At 39.0% G+C, this 17,457-nt stretch overlaps 1 protein-coding gene across 1 annotated transcript in view; it reads right to left on the bottom strand.

Annotated features, from left to right (window-relative positions):
• Window positions 1-17,457, bottom strand: part of LRRC7 (leucine rich repeat containing 7) — a 105,707-nt gene that overhangs the window by 33,849 nt on the left and 54,401 nt on the right. The window contains exons 12-15 of the mRNA XM_009278756.2: window positions 8,701-8,770; window positions 6,583-6,682; window positions 5,716-5,840; window positions 423-623 (exon numbers count right to left, since the gene is read on the bottom strand). Coding sequence (XP_009277031.1) covers window positions 423-623; window positions 5,716-5,840; window positions 6,583-6,682; window positions 8,701-8,770 — 496 coding nt within the window. The remainder of the gene's footprint in view (window positions 1-422; window positions 624-5,715; window positions 5,841-6,582; window positions 6,683-8,700; window positions 8,771-17,457) is intronic.

Here is a 17,457-nt window from a genome sequence, read left to right as displayed (position 1 = left end):
GTGTGGTGCGTGGTTGCCATCTGGGGTTAAACCACGACATAGGGTCAGACAGAACAAACTGATTTGTCATTAACATATTTGACGCAGAAATACACTTACTTAAGTCTGAAATGTAAATCATGATCAGGTCCATTTTCCTGCTAATATGCAAGTCTCTCATACCATTAAAATTTAGGAGAGTGCTTGTATATATCAATACCAAAATTCAGATCTAGTTAGATTTAAAACCAAAAATTCAGTCTGATAAACTCAGTAGTATTGGGAAAAAACAGCAACTCAGTATGAAACTAAATTAACTTTACGGAATAAAACTAGAAACTATTAGGTATGAAGTTCACAGCAGATGCAGAATATCATTTGATGGAGTTACGTTAAAACCCCATCTCAAACTCTTGAGAGGAACAACGATCCTTTTACATTACCTCCACTGAAATCTCCTTTGGTGCCATGGGCCACTTGTGCTCATACTTTTCTTTCACAGTTTGTTCACTGTTCGCAGTTGGTGTTGAGTTCTCAGGCCGTACTCCATGGCTTGTTTTGCCCACCAGATTTTGAACTGATTTTACCATATTCTTTAAATCCTCCGGGTATGGAGTGGGATAACGTTTTAGATTTATTTCAACCTGAACATTCATAAAAAGAATTAAAGCACAAATACAAAATGAAAACAGCATGCAAACTAAAACCATGGTTACAGTACTATGGCTAAGTGCAAATTCCTCAAATTTTTAATTAATCTATTTGAGGTAATGTGTTACATAGAGCTATCTTCATGAATTTTTGCACTGAAATTTGCTCTCAGTTACACTATATCAACCTATAATGGAATTTCAGTGACATAAAATAATGGATGGGAATGGTTCCCTATAAGCCTACCTTTTACCCTGTGAGAGTATTGTATTTTAATTCTACACTTCACTTGAGAGTACTGACGTATTAAATCACATTTTTTCAAAACAATACTGGTGTAAATGCAGAATTAATTTAGCTATGTTCAGTGTACTGAATTAATCTGAATTATCTACGGCAGCTGAGAACAGAATCTGATCTACTGGGAGCTATTTGCTCTTTGAGATGTATAATGTACATACATGTGCTCAAGTGTATCTTACTCTTTTCTTATACAGAAAGTACAGGAAAATAGACTCAAACCACTACAGAAAAGTCACCCTAAGTCACACTGAATAGTACTTTAACTGACAGACCTACGGATTTTCTAGAAAACTCCACATTTTAAGTTTATAATTTTTATCACTCGGAAGTAGAGAAACATTGTATTTCCCAAGTCCAAAGCAATCCTAATTTGAAGACAATTCTAGAAAATCTCAGGGTTGAGTGAAAGGGGAAGAGTGGCTGAGAAGGCTCATGGACAACATCGCCCCTCATCATCTGGCAAGACATTACACTATCAGCAAATTGCTCTGAGGAGACGGTGCAGCAAATGACCACGTCAGGAATGGTCCAAGCTTGAAAGGCGACATACATGATGTTGACTTCTCCTTATACCTCCCCTACTGTGTTACAGACATATTTTGTCTGCTGAACATCACACCACATCATGAGAAGAGATGCTGAGGAAACTGAAGCATGCATCCAAACAAAGCACGACCTCAGCAAGGCTGCTTGGGCTGTGCAGAGAGTGTGGGCTGTAGGTCTGTCCCTTGAGCCTAGCCTGCGGCAGATGCTTCCCTCTCCTCCACAGAGCATCTCCTGCCCTCCCCACTCCATCCTTCATGCTGCAGACCTGCCCTATCTCCACCACCTGTGTGCAAGCTGTGAAAGATGGTTGTGGCTTAAGCACCAAGCTTGGGATTCACAAGGTGAACCAGAGAGCACACCCTGCAGAGCAGCAAGGCCACTCGAATGCACCTAACAGCCACCAAATGCAGTCAGCTGAAATGTAGAAGGTGCTGGCTGAGCCTGCCACTCTCTTTGGGCCCAAATTTGGGGTGGAAATGCAATAAAATTCTTCAGTGGAGTAAAATTACAGCTCCCAGTGCAAGCTGTGCACGTCAGGATAACTGCTCCCGATTATGAGGCTGTGAAATTTGAAATTACTCCACATGTACCATGTGGTAAGTATTTGGAATCATTTACCACAAAGAAGCTTTCACCTCATTGTGTACGTGAGGTAAGCAAAGGGAGCTTACTTTTAATAACTCACTATTATAGCTGTTGGATTTTAAATTCCTAATGAGTAGGAAAAATGTAATTTTGGATTCAAATGAATATGGTCTGCTGATAGGAATAGTTTAGAAGCAAAAGCATGATCGATTTGGAAAATAAAACTGTATGAAATACTAGCATAGAATTCTGAACCACAATAGAATAAACATTACGGATAATAGATTCTGACATGACTTTAACATAAAACGTTAAAATGTATGACTATGATGTCATATGTTAAGAATTTCAACAGAAAAAATAAATTAAGTCTGTAAAGCATTACTAAAGCTCTGGTTGATTTACGGTTGAAAGAAATCGTATTTAGATGTGGCCTAATTAGGCAATTCCTTTTTCACAAAATTCAGACCATGATTTAAGTGTGAGGTCTGCAGACAAACATAGCTAAAAGTCAAGTTATAGAGCAATTCCTCACTAAGTACTACTCAAGGAAAAATTAACCGAAAGACTTTCATGAGATAGACAAGTCATAGACAGGTATTTCAGCAAGAGTTTCATATCACTGTGAGTATTAATATTAAACAGTAAAAATACTGGCAGCTGTGGTAGGTGATATCCACTAGAATGCAGATATTTTCATCACTGATTTAGACTTATCATTACTGAGGAAATCTGTACTCCCTGTCAATACAATTCTTGTATGTTTAATTCTACATGAGAAGTAGCATGACCCTGAAAAGAGAATTTTTGAAGTTCAAAATTTTTGATGGAAGAAGTTATTGAACAATTTCAACTACCAAATCTATTTTAACATATAGTTGGCTGAGAGTTCAGTTTTAACTATGAAAGATAAAAAGTGAAAACTATGTATGCTTTTATACAACGCTACCAATGTTTGTGGTTAATGCCTATTGATAATTTAAGTTAACCTTCAAATTCATCCCATAAAGGTCTGGTGAAACTGCTAAAAACATACATGTTAAATCCTCCCTAAGGCCTGTTGCAACACATGGATGGAGTGACACACACTAAGTTCTTAAAAGATTCCAGCAACTAGCTTTTAGTTCATGTGCATGCATCTAAACACAGGCTGGTGAACAGTTCAGTCAAATAGCTCTTTACAACACTTTTATGGTCATTCATATATAGAGATGAATTGGCACTACTGGGAAAGAGCACAGACATACCAGAAGGATGCAAACAAGCATTTCTACCTTATTAATAGTAATTGACTTTCAGCTCATTTTTTTCATGGCTTGGGCGAAAAGGCTGTTTTCCATGATAGGGAAAAAAACCCACACACACCTTCAGTGGAAAATCTTTTCCTTTCACAGCCTGGCAAGATTTCCCAGGTTTGAACAGTATTACTTTTCTACCTTCAGTTTTTACAAACTACAGGTATTCATGGGTATCTGGTGTACACACAGTGAGACACGAGAGATGCTCTCTTCAAGGTACACAGATGGGAGGAAATATTTTATCAGCTCCTAGCTCCCTGCTTAGCTTTTCATTTAATAATTCTTCTCTATATAAGCAATAACTATAGCATCAGCTGCAAAATTTAGTGTTTTGGTCTGATGAGCAGACGTTAGGATCATTATGGAGGAGAGGAACATTGGATTGTATATGGGAATAGAGGAATCTCATGAAGAAACAGACTCATGTACTACAACATTGGTTTATACCCACTCTCTATGGATGAGAGGGAGAACAGGTAAGTAAGAACTCCAGGAAATATATTTTAGTGTTGGACTCTTCCACAACTAAGGAGCAGTGATACAAAGGATAAAGACTGTCTTGACCTTTGGATGGCCAAGCCAAAACATTACGGAGAGGTGCAGCCCTGTGGGACATGGATGACCCACATGGTACAAACCACTCCTTCCGCTGGCAGCATGACTGGCCGCAGGCTGCCCTTCTCATGTCCTGCTGCGACTGGGCTGAGACTGCAGCTGATGGATGCACACCTCTGGGAATGCAAACTCTGCTCCGCAGACCACAACTTTGGCAGCAGCTGCCAGGGATGAGCAAACAGCCCAGGTAAGAAGCACTGCAACCAGAGCATCCATTGCATCCTGAACAGCTCTGGTGCGGCACGCCTGGGCCTGGGATCACACCACACAGAGACATCTGCTCACAGCATGGGCACAGGCCAGCTATTTTTGTTAAGTGCTGTTTCTAGGAAACCTGAAAATGTGGTACTGTGTCTCAGCTGCGTTTGCCTCCCCGTTTTCCATACAGCAGATGGCAGCATTTGAACTGAAGTACAGGAATAGCATTCAGTGGATGCAGGATTTATTTTTTCTACAAGAACAGTTTACTCAAAGGAAACATTTGTTTCAGTCATTCATGGTGTTCTGAAATATATTAAAAACAAAATGGCTATCTAAGTGATATAATTCATATATTACATTTCAATATTTAAAATAATGCTTGCAAGTAACAATACAATTAAATTCTATGATCTTAGAAATTGGTATCTATTTCTCTGTTCATATTTCAATTGTTTTGCACATTTGGACAGCCATATTACCTACAGTTAAAATTCTGATAAGAAGTGGTGGAACAATATAAAAGTCTCCCAGATGCTCTGTTTTCCATATATGGCTTATAAATCTGCAGTTCATCTGGGGTAAAATTTCAGTTTAATCTATTTATTGTGAGGCAAAGGTTGCTTTTTGACTTCATTTTCTGTTTTACTAAAGCAGCAGAGTCCATTATCTCTGGTTACAAGAGTTAGCTGAACATTTCTAATTGGGAAAAATATTAAAAGACAAATCCAAAATTTCCAAGATCTAAATGGATTGTTAAATAGCTATTAATAATGGTACTGTTAATTTTAAAATTAAAATATGATTTAAATCTCCTCATATTATTTTTGTCTCTGGCAATACATTTTACATTGGGTATCCTACTGCAGTTAAAAATTTGCAATGTTTAAGTGTTTGATCTGGGGTAGTTCCTTTATATTATTCAAGAAATAGAAATTTTCATGCCATGTAAATGTAGATGGTCCTGACAATATCCTTCTAACAATGTAACTGATTAAGGGCTCAATTGAAAACTCTGAAATTATATTAATTTCAGATAAATGGGGGAGGATATTCATGTTTTGATCTTCATTTTTGGTAGGTTACAAAATTGATGTAACCACATTCCTGTGTAACTCCATGAAGTTGCAAAGCTCTCGTCAACTTCCACTTTGAGAGGAATATGGAATCCCCTATGTGATCTAAATATTTCTAAAGAACTAGGTGGTTGGACATTAATCCTAAGTCTCCCAACATTTTGTGTTAATTTTGTCTTCATGATAAAACACCTGTCACAGTAGGAACCTGACATTAGGGTTATGGGCCTGAACTGACTTATGAAATCAAAGTTTTGCTGGCTAGACAACAATAGCAAAAGCAGAAATTGGTAATGTGTACTTCAGGGAGAACAGATACGTTATTCTTCCTCAACTGCTGTACTTGAAACATGATGACAAGTATTTTCTGGGTATTTAGAACACAAAAATAGTTCAACTCAAGATTTGTAAATTGGACCCTGTCCATAATATGTGAATACCAGAATAAATTAAATAGAACTTACCTTAACTTTCCCTGCATTTTCCTCCTCTTCCTTTTTTTCTTCAAATTCAAAGGCAACAGTCATACGTTGCTGTCTCTGCTCCTCCCATAAAGTAGGGTTAAAACTATCACTGTCTGACTGGAAATCTACAGTTAAATTGCAAACAGCAATGCACAAGAACAAGTAATTAGTGCACCCAACAGAAGATTGGAAATTATCTAGAAAGATATGTTCGTAGTTGATCCTGTAATCTTGGGTTATTGTTTTAAAACTGTTGAGGGGGGCAGTGAGAGTAGTAACTGACAAACCATTACAAACAGAGTTTAATATTAAAACTGAAATTAGAGTGATGGGAAGCAACAGGGTTTCAGGGCAAATCTGGAGCTGAGGGCAAACTCTCTAACTTAACGTAGGTATGTCAGGAGCCAAACCCTCAATTCTGCCAGGCTCAGAGCTCTGAACCCCCCATGTCTAGGAGCTGGCCCACTCCCCCAGCTCCCTCAGACGGGTCCAGTGTCTCTGCAGGTTGAGCTGGCTCTGGCCAACAGCCTGTCAGCACGGCAGCAAGGCATATCCTAGAATTTCTGTCCCATGCACACTCAATTCCCAGGTTCACATTGTTTATACAAGGCCATTCTTCTGAAAATAAAAAAGTGTTTAAGAAAACGTAAATCTGATGGCCTGAGAATAATGGATTTGCAAACAGGATTCCTTTGTGTATGACAAAATACAGACTGTTATGTGTGCACCACTGGCTTTATGTGTCAGAAGAGACACACACACAGAACCATGTCTGAAACCCCTTTCTCTCCCTCCTTCTGTTTTTTTCTCCACTATCTGAACAAGCACTGTTCCTGCATTTGTAGGAATTGCTGATGGTGTTTTTACCTTCATCACTGCGGGGTTGCTGGGGAAACATGTAGTTAGTCAGTACTCGCTGCTTTGTTTCTGGGTGAGCCTCAGTTTGCAGTGGAATGAGAGCCTTGGACTGTACAGGAAAGGCAAAACAAAGAGCTGTTAACTCAGAGCATGTGTGTTAACTGAGATGGGATTTTAGCATTTGATAAAGAGAAAATACAAGATTAACTAAAATTCTATGTGAAAATAAACTTCTCTATGGACTAAAACAAGTATTAATCTGGTGGAAATGCCTCCTCTCCCATTCCTCACTTCTGTAATTCCTGTAATTCCTGCGGGGATCAACAGAAGAACACTAAATATCAGAAATACTGACTGCATGTTCAGAGTCATACCAGTGAGGAAGCTAAAGGATCAGCAGAACAGAGCTGCAATTACACAGTTAAAACAACCACATTATGGCTGTGATCTACGTTAAGCTAGGGCTAACGAGAAGTAAATTCACGATAGTTATTAGTTCATCTGAGGGTAAACCTGGTGCAAGATACTGGAGAATTTACATGGAGGTCCTCTGAATATTCAGATGTTACTGTTGCGTTTTACTTCAACTGATTATTTTTTATTATTGCTTTGCTCTAGTGTAGCATCTAGGAGTGACTGTCATAGTTCATAGAATAGAAATTGATCTATGCTATACTGTAGAAAAGTCAAAATGCTGAAAAAATATTGTATATTTAAAAGGAAGTGTATGTTCTGTGGCTGGGCTGAGGAGTCATGCAATGTTATATTTTTAATGGAAATTAGAGTGAAAAAAATGAGACTCCTAATTTAACACATTAAAATTTACTCATCATTTTCTATTATCCCTCCCACTTAGTCTCCCCTCCCTTCAGCTTTAAAATTTTTTGCTTAGCTATAAAAGTAAAAAGTACAGGAGCAGTGCAATAAGCATGTACCAGTGTAAGTCTATTGACTGCACTGCATTTGGCTTTGCTATGATTTGAGGGCACAGCTGAATGGTATGGACTGGCCAGGAGTCAGCAGGAATTCCATCTGACATCTTGACAAAGAAATGACTCCGTCTGCTGGGCTGTGCCCCGTGGACAGGCACGGGCTCTGCTCTGAGCGTTCTGCAACCAGCAGTGCTCAGCACAGGCATATGCACACGATCTCCTGCAAACAGGCAGCCGCAGGACCTGAGTCCCTGTGGCTTTTTCATATGGATAAAAGGATGGATTAATTTCCAGTAGCGTGATAACTGGCCCCTGAAGAATTATCCTCATCAACTTCAGTTAAAGAGGTATAATAGCTGACCATGGGCATTATTGCAAAGTGAAAAAGATGAGATTATGAGAATTTATTGAGATGATTAAAACCTGTTAGGTATGTTGAACATTTCTAACATTGTACAAATTGAGTTTTTCTCCTAATTTAACTTGGAGTTACATTATGGAAGTGCAAAATTACTCTAGCCACCAATCCTGGAAAGGATCAAGACTTATTTTAGTGCTCAGATGCTGGTTGAACTGTTGCATTTCTCAGTGTTCATGTTACACAATTTGTTTTAAAATGGAATCCTAAAGAATATATAGTAGTGAAACCAAACCCCTTGGAACAAAGAAAGGCATACTTAAATTCAAAAGGAACTTAAATGAGAGTTTTCTCCAAAAGAAGACTAAGAGTTCTTGTGCATCTTTTACATGTTTAAACTCCCACTGACCTTAATGGAGTTTAAAATATGCAGGAATGGAAGCACGGACAGGAAAAGGGAAAAGGAAGACGACAAGAATAGAGGCATAGATGGAGTAAAGGATGGGACAAACTAATAACAAGTTTGATAACAAAGTCTTACCTCTTGAATTTCTATTCACAAAACATTCTCTTGATGCTTTTGGCCTTTATTTACTACTTTTGTAAGGATATAGAAGCTTAGCTAGATGCAAGTAATAAATGCTGCAAAGATGATCTTTCCAAGTTAATAAATGACAGCCAGAAGAATCTATAGCTTGGTATGAAAGTATAAAGCTGGACTGGGAGCAAACACTTCTAAAATTCTACTACAATCATGTATTAAATTATAGGTTTCATTTACGGCCCTTGCTAAGATCCCTAGTTACTAAAGAAAATATGAATATTGAAAGTCATTACCTGGTTGTCAGAAAGCCACAAAGCTGCAAGTTCTTTAAGTTTAGTAAAAGTGAATGGCAAATTCTTCAGTCTGTAAATGATAATATTGGAACAACATGAATCCTTCATTTTCACAGTAGTTTCTTTTAAATATTTTTATATAGCATGTTTATCTTGATCATACTGAAATTGCTATAATTTCATATCTTTATTTTCTCTCACTTTTTACTAAAATATAATATTTTATTAAGGACATTCCACATTAAGAGTGACATTTGGAATCTAAAACTACTGACACCATACCCTAAAGGTACTAAGGAGATACCAATATTTTGCCTAGGCTATAATGTAACCAAAGTTACAGCTTGTAACACAGAAAACAGAAAAAATCTTGGTCCCAGGGAGACTTATAGGAAAGACCTAACAGTTTTCAGTGTAGCTAACAGAAATCCTTTTATTGGACACAAGTTTTGGAACAGAAATACTCTAAGATTATTGAAAATTCATTTTTGCAGAAATGCAAGGAAAAAGCTTAAGATAATATAAATATTCATAGTGAACCTAAATGACAAAATTAAATGAAACAGTAACAAAATTAGCATTTTAATTATACACGTAAACACATTTCCTAAAAGTGATCTGAATGTGGGAATGGGGAAATGATGACTAGATACTTGTGGAAACTTCATTCATGTTTTTCCCACTAACTAGTTCTGAACATATTATTTTTACTTTTCAGTCTGTACCAACACGAGAGGGCTGTCCTAACCACATGCTGATATTCTCACATCTTTGTGTTACAGAAGGTTAAGGAGCTGGAGGACTGTAGGAAGAAATGGACCAACCAAAGGACTGTCTACAAAGACAAAAGCTAAATGTGATTTAACAAAAAGAAAAGAGGAAAAGCCCTTTTCTGAGATAGTCAGACAATCCCATACTGTGGAAAGAAGGGCTTTTGCAGATACGTTCACTCACACCTCAGATAAAGACAGGCAATCCCCTGTCAGGTACTCCACCTGCATGGCACCATCAGGAGAATCCTTTAACCCTCGACCAGCAAATAACCAACAATACTCCTACAGTCTTCTTCATACTAAAAATCTATCTGTCTTTCTGGGAGATAGGCACCTCACAAGGTTTTGTACCATTGCCTCTATGCAGCGCTTTGAAGTGTATCCATTACGGAATTACTTCAGATGTATTTTTGCCACAAAGTCATTACCATCAAAAATCATGTTATTTCAGAAAGCAGTGTGTACTTACTGCAAGTAACGCATTTTAAAGATTTTAATAAGAATACCTTATACGAAAAATGACTTATCTATAAAAGTGAAATAAATTGACATGAAAGTATACACATACATAATGTGCTATGACATAATCTCCAATTAAATACCTGTATAGACTAGAGCAGTTTTACATGTGTGTGCATGTTTAAACCTAGAATTAATGCCATAAGAAAGTAAGGAGTACCTAAACTACCTGAAATTTAGTTTTCGTTCCTGTCTTACCATAAAATGAATACTGCAGTGCGGAATAGTGCAGTATGTGACATTCTTTATAAATTCAGGTTACAAGTTTAAGCTTTAATAGTTAACATAAAGATTCTTAAATAGAGTTTATCCAGTTGTTTTATTCAGAGCTTTTTTTCTGTATAAAAAGAGAAGAACATTTGCTTTTCAAGTGATACCTTTATTTCTTTACACTTTAGGATTCAATACCTGTAAGGTTAAGTTTCAAAACTATACAGAAACCTTTGTCTGCAGAGGGTTACTGGTGATGTTTCCAATGCACTCAAGTTGAGAAGTGTATATCAAAGGGAGAAGCAAAATTGGTAAGCATGCTTTAGAAATTATGTGTGGAAAGGGGATCTCCAAGCTGGTTTTCCATTTCCATATTCAAACAAAACACAGAATTCCTTATTTTTAATTCTTCTTTGCCAATAAGCCTGGATACCTGTTTTTAAACATCTGAAAAGGTCCGATTTTAAGGAGTCTTTAAAAGAAAAAATCTCAAATTAGAGATCAAAGAATGGAGGCACCCAAAATCATTACTGTTTTTTGAAAATTTTCAACCAAGATAAGCCTCAGCCTCTTTTTCTAATTGCAATTTGTTTTTGCAAGTTTAAGACTGCTTTTTAAATTGTGTACTGTAGGAACATTTCTCCTTCCTCTGCACTAACAACGCACAGGCAAACACTGACTTTCCTGAACAACTGAATTACCAAGTGACTTTGCATTATACCCACTTTCAAAACAAGGCCCATGATAATTGTCACTTACACTGTATTAATTTAACCATGAAAGGTAAATACATAAATGTTTTTCTAGCTTCATCAGTCAAAATAAGGGTATACTACACCTGCAAAGGATCTCAAATATTAGTTATGCATGGATGTACATTGATTACTTTCTACAAACTATAGGCCAGATCCTATTTGCTATAAATCAGCATAACTCTGAGAACTCACTCACATCATCCTCAGTAAAGGATTTGGCCTCCTCTGAAGAGAAAACTGTTCATCAGTAATTGAAAAAAGTGATTAATCTGCACTGCTTCCATCGATCTAATACAGGACTGCAATCAGATATCAGTACAAAGAAATGTAAAGTTTATGGCTGGGCTTTTCAACAGAGAGCTTTTCTTTTATGCTTAAATGCTGAAACTTCTCACTAGACAGTCTGGAAAATTACATACATAATTGTTTTTATAAATCTAAGGAAAAATGTATTCACAATACTAGATGAAACTTTAATTGTTGCATAGATAGTTAATTAAGAAGATGGCCAAATTAAATTAACTTACAATTCAAAGGCAAACTATGCTGTACCAAAAAGACTTATTCTTACTATGGATGGTATTTTACTCAGCCTGAATAAATAACCTTTGCATGAGGCCATTTCTCTACTGGAAGGTGCTGTTTGACTGTTTCAGAGCAACTGTAGCCCAGCAGTCAGGATTGGGAATAGGACTAACAGAAATATAGCCATAGACCTTGCACCCATTCCTTCAGGCATCAGCTGAATGGCATCCAGAGACATGAAGTCTGTGGGAAAACAGTATCTCTGAATCTTCAGACCAATTACACTAGTTCTAACACTTGGCAGCCACCCGCTGTGCACGCTTTCTTGAATGAGCAACAGTTTCATTCCTGTGCAATTTTTTAATCACTAATAACTTCAGTTTGCAATCTCTTAAACTGATTTGTAAAACCAGCTGAAAATGCGACAGCCAAATTAAAGAAATCTCTTAGCGCTATAGAGATTATCTATATTCATATTAATTAGGTTAAATTACAGGTAAAATCATGTGTGCCATTGGTACAGGTAAAAGTTTGAAAATTATTAATAAAAATTTTTCTTTTAAGGTAAATCCTGAAGCATCAACTGATTTTTCAGGAAAACAACCATCTGCAGTAATAGCTTGGAAAAGCATGAAATGCATATGTTCTTTTTCTAGTGTTTAATTTTCATATTTTCTTATGAGAAATTTCCCCTGAAGTTCCTCAGGTGAATAAAAACAAACTAAACCAAAACCAGCACACTTTTTGAAATGACACCCCTAAACGTTAAACCGTTGTACCATTTGACTTCACAACCTCAAAGAAGCTACATGTCAGTGCGTTACACCATTCTGGAATGAGGACTTTAGAATAATTCCTTCCATTATTAATCCTAGATAACATCTTTTGCATAATTTGTTAAGTTCTTAAGGGCTAAATACTTTAAGAGTAAGCTAATGAATATATTTATGGAACACAAGAAAAGCAAAAAAAATGTCATTGATACTCTTTAAACATAAAAAATATCAAATGTCGATATTTGAGGGGTCTTATGGGGCGAAAGTAGTCTTTGCTTTTACTGTAAGCCTACTGACAGACATAATTTTAACTTTTCTTTCTTGATAATAATTGTTTTTCTCATAGTTTTCTAAAGTAACCCACTACCTATTTGTACCTGGTACTAAATTTTGTTTTTGTTATGCCCTGAGTAAGCAAGCTCAGAGTATGGGAAGAGTTTCCACTGATTATTAGTTTGAGTAATACAACATACGAAGAGCTTACCAAACACCTGGGGGAATACTTTCTAGATTCATCGATGCATATATTATATTTCTGTGACATTCAGAAAGAATTTTCAAATAATAACCCAAACATGAAAAATTCATGTCAAAACATGTTGAAAGTTAATCATAACAAGCAGCATTACCAGTCAGTTGGTCAAGCCCAGAGATAGTTGCTATATGTGACAGTTCTCCAAGGTAACTCTCAGCAAATTGATAATAATAGGGTTTTCAGAGTGTGAAAGTTTAAAAGAACATGATTCACATTAACCCATCAACATACTGTTCACAAAACCACTTGTGGATATACATAGCCAGAAGTAATTACCTCTTTGGCAATGAGGAATATTGTATAATTAAATAACTAAACAGAAAAAGAAAAGTTACGCCAGGGAACAGTCTTTTTTTTTAATGGATCATGTAATCTTAGGACCTTTTTTCATCTAACTTCTGTGGGTGAGATTCAGAGCAGTATTTGAGCTCTGACCCCAGGACAGAAGCAGAAGCAGTGCAAATACAAAAAGGTGATGATTCTTTCAGCTCTTCTTTAAGAACAATCTAAAACTAAAAGAAAGGTTACTTACCAGTAACCGATGCTCTTTGAGAAGTGTAGCCCAAATGTACATTCTAACAATTCTACCTCTCAATCACAGGACTCATACCTGGAAGGACTCTGAGGAGAGAGGAGAAGCAGATGGAAGACAAATGTATATGTGGACTACACATTGTGAAGAACACCGGTTACTGGTAAGACATCTTTTTTTCTTTGAATGAATCCCATGTGCACTCTTAACAGTGAATGAATCCAAGCAGCTACCCCCAATGATTCATTGCATGGTGGAGGTCTCGATATCTTTCATGCAAGTAGTAATTGCACAACTACTTTATCAAATGCTGCATTGGTTCTTGAAGCACTGGAGACAGTGTTATGCCTGGCAAAGACAAGGATGAATCTCCAGGTAGCTGCATTGCAAGCATCTGGAACCAAAACTTTCCTGACTGCAGAGGGTGAAGCCACCTAAGCTCTAGTCAGATGCACACTAGCCCTCATTAGACTCCACCTTTGCTATCTTATAGCAAGTCAGGATTCAACCCATCATTGCCTTTTACTGTGTAGAGACAACCGAATACTGCATTTCCCAGGGATGAAGAGCCTGTAACAGGGTTGAAATGGTTTGGATCTGTAAAGATAAAAGGAGAGAGGACTCCCAACTATGGAGATGAGAAGTATATAGTCTTAGAGTGTATGGCATGGGAAAGAAAAGCTGGAGTCTAATTCCCTGGTTAAAATGGAATTCTAACATGAATATTTGAATACAGTCCTGGACCTAAACCAACTTCTGGTCAATTAAGATCAGCAAGGTCCATCTTACAGCGATGGGGGCCTTCAGAAGACATGGAATAAGAGCAAAAGCCTGTAGTAGCTGAAACCATAGTTTTAAAAATGCACTAGAGAGTGACTCCAAACACCGACCCACCTTTGAGCAAAATGTGTCAACTCACAAAAATTTGAGATTCCTGTTAGCCTGAGCGGCAAAGAGGTCTATGACAGGTTTGCCCCCTTCCTGAAAGACATCCAATCAGGATTTTAGACCAAATCTCCCAAAATGTTTCTGACTTGCATACCCAGACAAGCTCCAGATAATGCAAAGAGGGAGAGTTCCTCTTTTCATCTTTACATGCTACATCACAGTTGTTCATCACTCCATGTGTGCATGACCATTCAGAGAGTAGACTGCAAATTTTCCATGCACTCTGGCAAGGCAAGTTCAAAGCCACCAATATCCTTGCACTCTACATGCCTTGAGCCAGAGCGCAGTCCCCATGCCATGAGGAACATGTCCAGAATGAACATTTTTAGTGGCAAAAGGGCGTCTCTCAATAAACACTTGAGTAGCCCAGCTACTAGCAGAGAAAATCACTGGGATAAAGGCAATGACATAAGAGGCTAACGGATACACAAGTGCACCATTTACAGTCACAGTTGTAGATGCTGGAGGTGAAATTTGGCACGTGACAAAGTAGAAGGAGATGACCCTGAGGTATCATTCACTGGGGTGAACCTGCAGTGGACAGATCCCAAATGGAAGACTGTGTTCCTTTTGTAAAACTATACATCCATGATAATCAGCATGGATTGACAGTCGTGGTGACAGAGTCTGTTCTCTCTGCAAGGAAAATAACATGCAAAGATGCATGAGCAACAGGACGCCTGCCAGAATGGACGTGAAATCCTCTCTGGTGTCAGGAGAGGAAGGTCATCAAGGACTGACCAGATAAATTCTGAAAGTATATGCGATCATATGCACAGTCCATCCCCATTTGTTATACAGGGAGTAACAGCTGCTCTTCAGAAGATTTGTGCAAAGGTTGGAGCTTTCATGCCAAACAGGCTGCATCAGCAGTGTTTGGTGTGAATGGGTCTGCCTTAGCAGCAGAGCCCACAGAGGCCAGGGCTCAGCAGGTCTCATAACAGGCTGACAGGGAAAAGGCGGACCCACATCCCAGGACCCAGGAGCCCATCACTGTAGGGTGAAGCGCATGCACTGACCCCTTGGCTCTAGAATCGCCTTTCTGCTTTGCTTGCGTGTCTGTGTGTCTTCTTCCAATGGCTCGAAAGGGTATCCAGGAAAAGAGCTGGTGTGCTTTACCTTCTCTGTCATATCTGAAGCAGGAAGAGTAGAGGGGCAAAACTGTTGTGGTAACATGGAAAGGTTCCTAGCAACAAGCAGAGCCCAAGTACACTCCTTATTAACATGTACATGTGGACTCATTCAAAGAAAGAATGGATATTGCCTTAATGTTAATATGAATGAGAAAATGGGAAAACAGAAAAGTAAAAAAAAAAGAATAAAAAAAATTTCAACATTAAGATGGTATCTGAACTTTGCCAAACTCTTTGGTGCCAAAATGTTGAAACTTTTTAGTTTCATTAAGGTGGGAAGTTCCATAACAAAAGCATTATCACAGTGTCTCAGCAGGGCAACATTTAACCTCAGACGGAATTGATATCAACAAAGGAGGAAAGATTTACTCCCCAAACCCCTCAAGAAAAGTACATGAGACAATTCAATCAGGTTTAAAGGTTGCAGGTCTACGGTCTGAGTCAGTTCCTATCTCTCCTAGTCCAGACTGTACTCTCCCACTAGTTCTCCAATGCTTACAACTCACTGTACAGTTTTTCAGGTGGACTTGAGAGAACAGCTTCGCACCCCAACAGGCAAAGGTTCCATTCTCCTGCCGTCCTCACACCTGCTTTGGTGCACAGCCACTGTTTACCTTTAGCTGGCTTTGGTGTTTGCCAGACTCCACGGTGAGCAAATGGACAGTGAGGAGTGGCATAAAATGAACACAACAAGAAGAACGATAGCTTCTTCCATTTTCAGTGAGATAAATCAGCTCAGTGACTTGTCCAGTGAGCCCTGAGCAAGCACAAGGGCAGATGCAGGGCTACCAGCCAGCACTGAAGGGGTAGTGGGAAGGACAGCAGCTGACACACTCCACCCCAAGGAACATCACATCATTGGGATGCTGGTCCCGTAATTACCTTCCTCCACAATAGAAATCCCAATCCTCTCTTATACTTGGGCAGCTGGGGAAAAAGGAAGGTGGGGCAGGATTACTTTCTGGTGGCATCCAGCTGTCAGGTCAGCTTGGTCGGGAAACCTTGCCTGCTCTTACGACCTCCACTGCCTCCTCCCAACAGTGAGCCACTTCCTCCCTCTCTCACCCCAGCAATAGCACTCATAATCAGTAATTACACATGAAGTCATGTGCTTGAAATCAGCAACTGACCTGACTGAACAGTAACTTGGCAAAAAAAAAAAAAAAAAAAAAAGACTAGTTTTCTGCTTCTTCAACACAAACTCATGGCACAATTACAGGTTTGAAAAGAGGGCAAACAGAATGATCCAGCTCAGATTGGTTTAATGTATCAGGGAAGGCACCCTGCAGTTGCAGCTCCTTGGATTCCCAAGAGGCCCCAAACCAGCACTGTCCTGTTGCCTTCCCACTCCTATGCCCACTCTGTGCCTCCTCCTGTGTGTCACTACAGCTGGCTGTGCAACAACAGGATGGACCAGCCACTGGAAACGTCCATCTGAAAATTCACCATATTTCTGATAGGCTGTTTTCATCTGTATCACTTACGTACTCAAGATCACCATACGCCTAGAAAAAATCGCACTAAGACAGGACAGGGTATACGGATGCAGGAACAGTGAGGGGAAGCTGGACTGCCTTTGTTGGCAAGAATGCCAGTCTGAGGGAGTTTAAAGTGTTGCCTGAAATACAGTTTCAGACTCTAGCTGTACAGATAAAAGCACAAACGTAGACTGCTGGACAAGCTCGAGAAGTGGGCCTGTGTGAACCTCATGAGGTTGAACAAGGCCAAGTGCGAGGCCCTGCACCTGGGTCGGGGCAAGCCCCGGTATCAATACAGGCTGGGGGATGAAGGGATTGAGAGCAGTCCTGCCGAGAAGGACTTGGGGGTACTGGTGGATGAAAAGCTGGACATGAGCCAGCAACATGTGCTTGCAGCCCAGAAGGCCAATCGTATCCTGGGCTGCATCCAAAGAAGCGTGGCCAGCAGGTCGAGGGAGGTGATTCTGCCCCTCTACTCCGCTCTGGTGAGACCCCACCTGGAGTGCTGCGTCCAGCTCTGGAGCCCTCAGCATAAGAAAGACAAGGACCCGTTGGGGCGGGTTCAGAAAAGGG

Source organism: Aptenodytes forsteri, unplaced genomic scaffold (genome assembly GCF_000699145.1).
Source record: "Aptenodytes forsteri isolate BGI_AS27 unplaced genomic scaffold, ASM69914v1 Scaffold290, whole genome shotgun sequence".
NCBI lineage: Eukaryota > Metazoa > Chordata > Aves > Sphenisciformes > Spheniscidae > Aptenodytes > Aptenodytes forsteri.
This window is presented reverse-complemented; position numbering and strand designations above follow the sequence as displayed.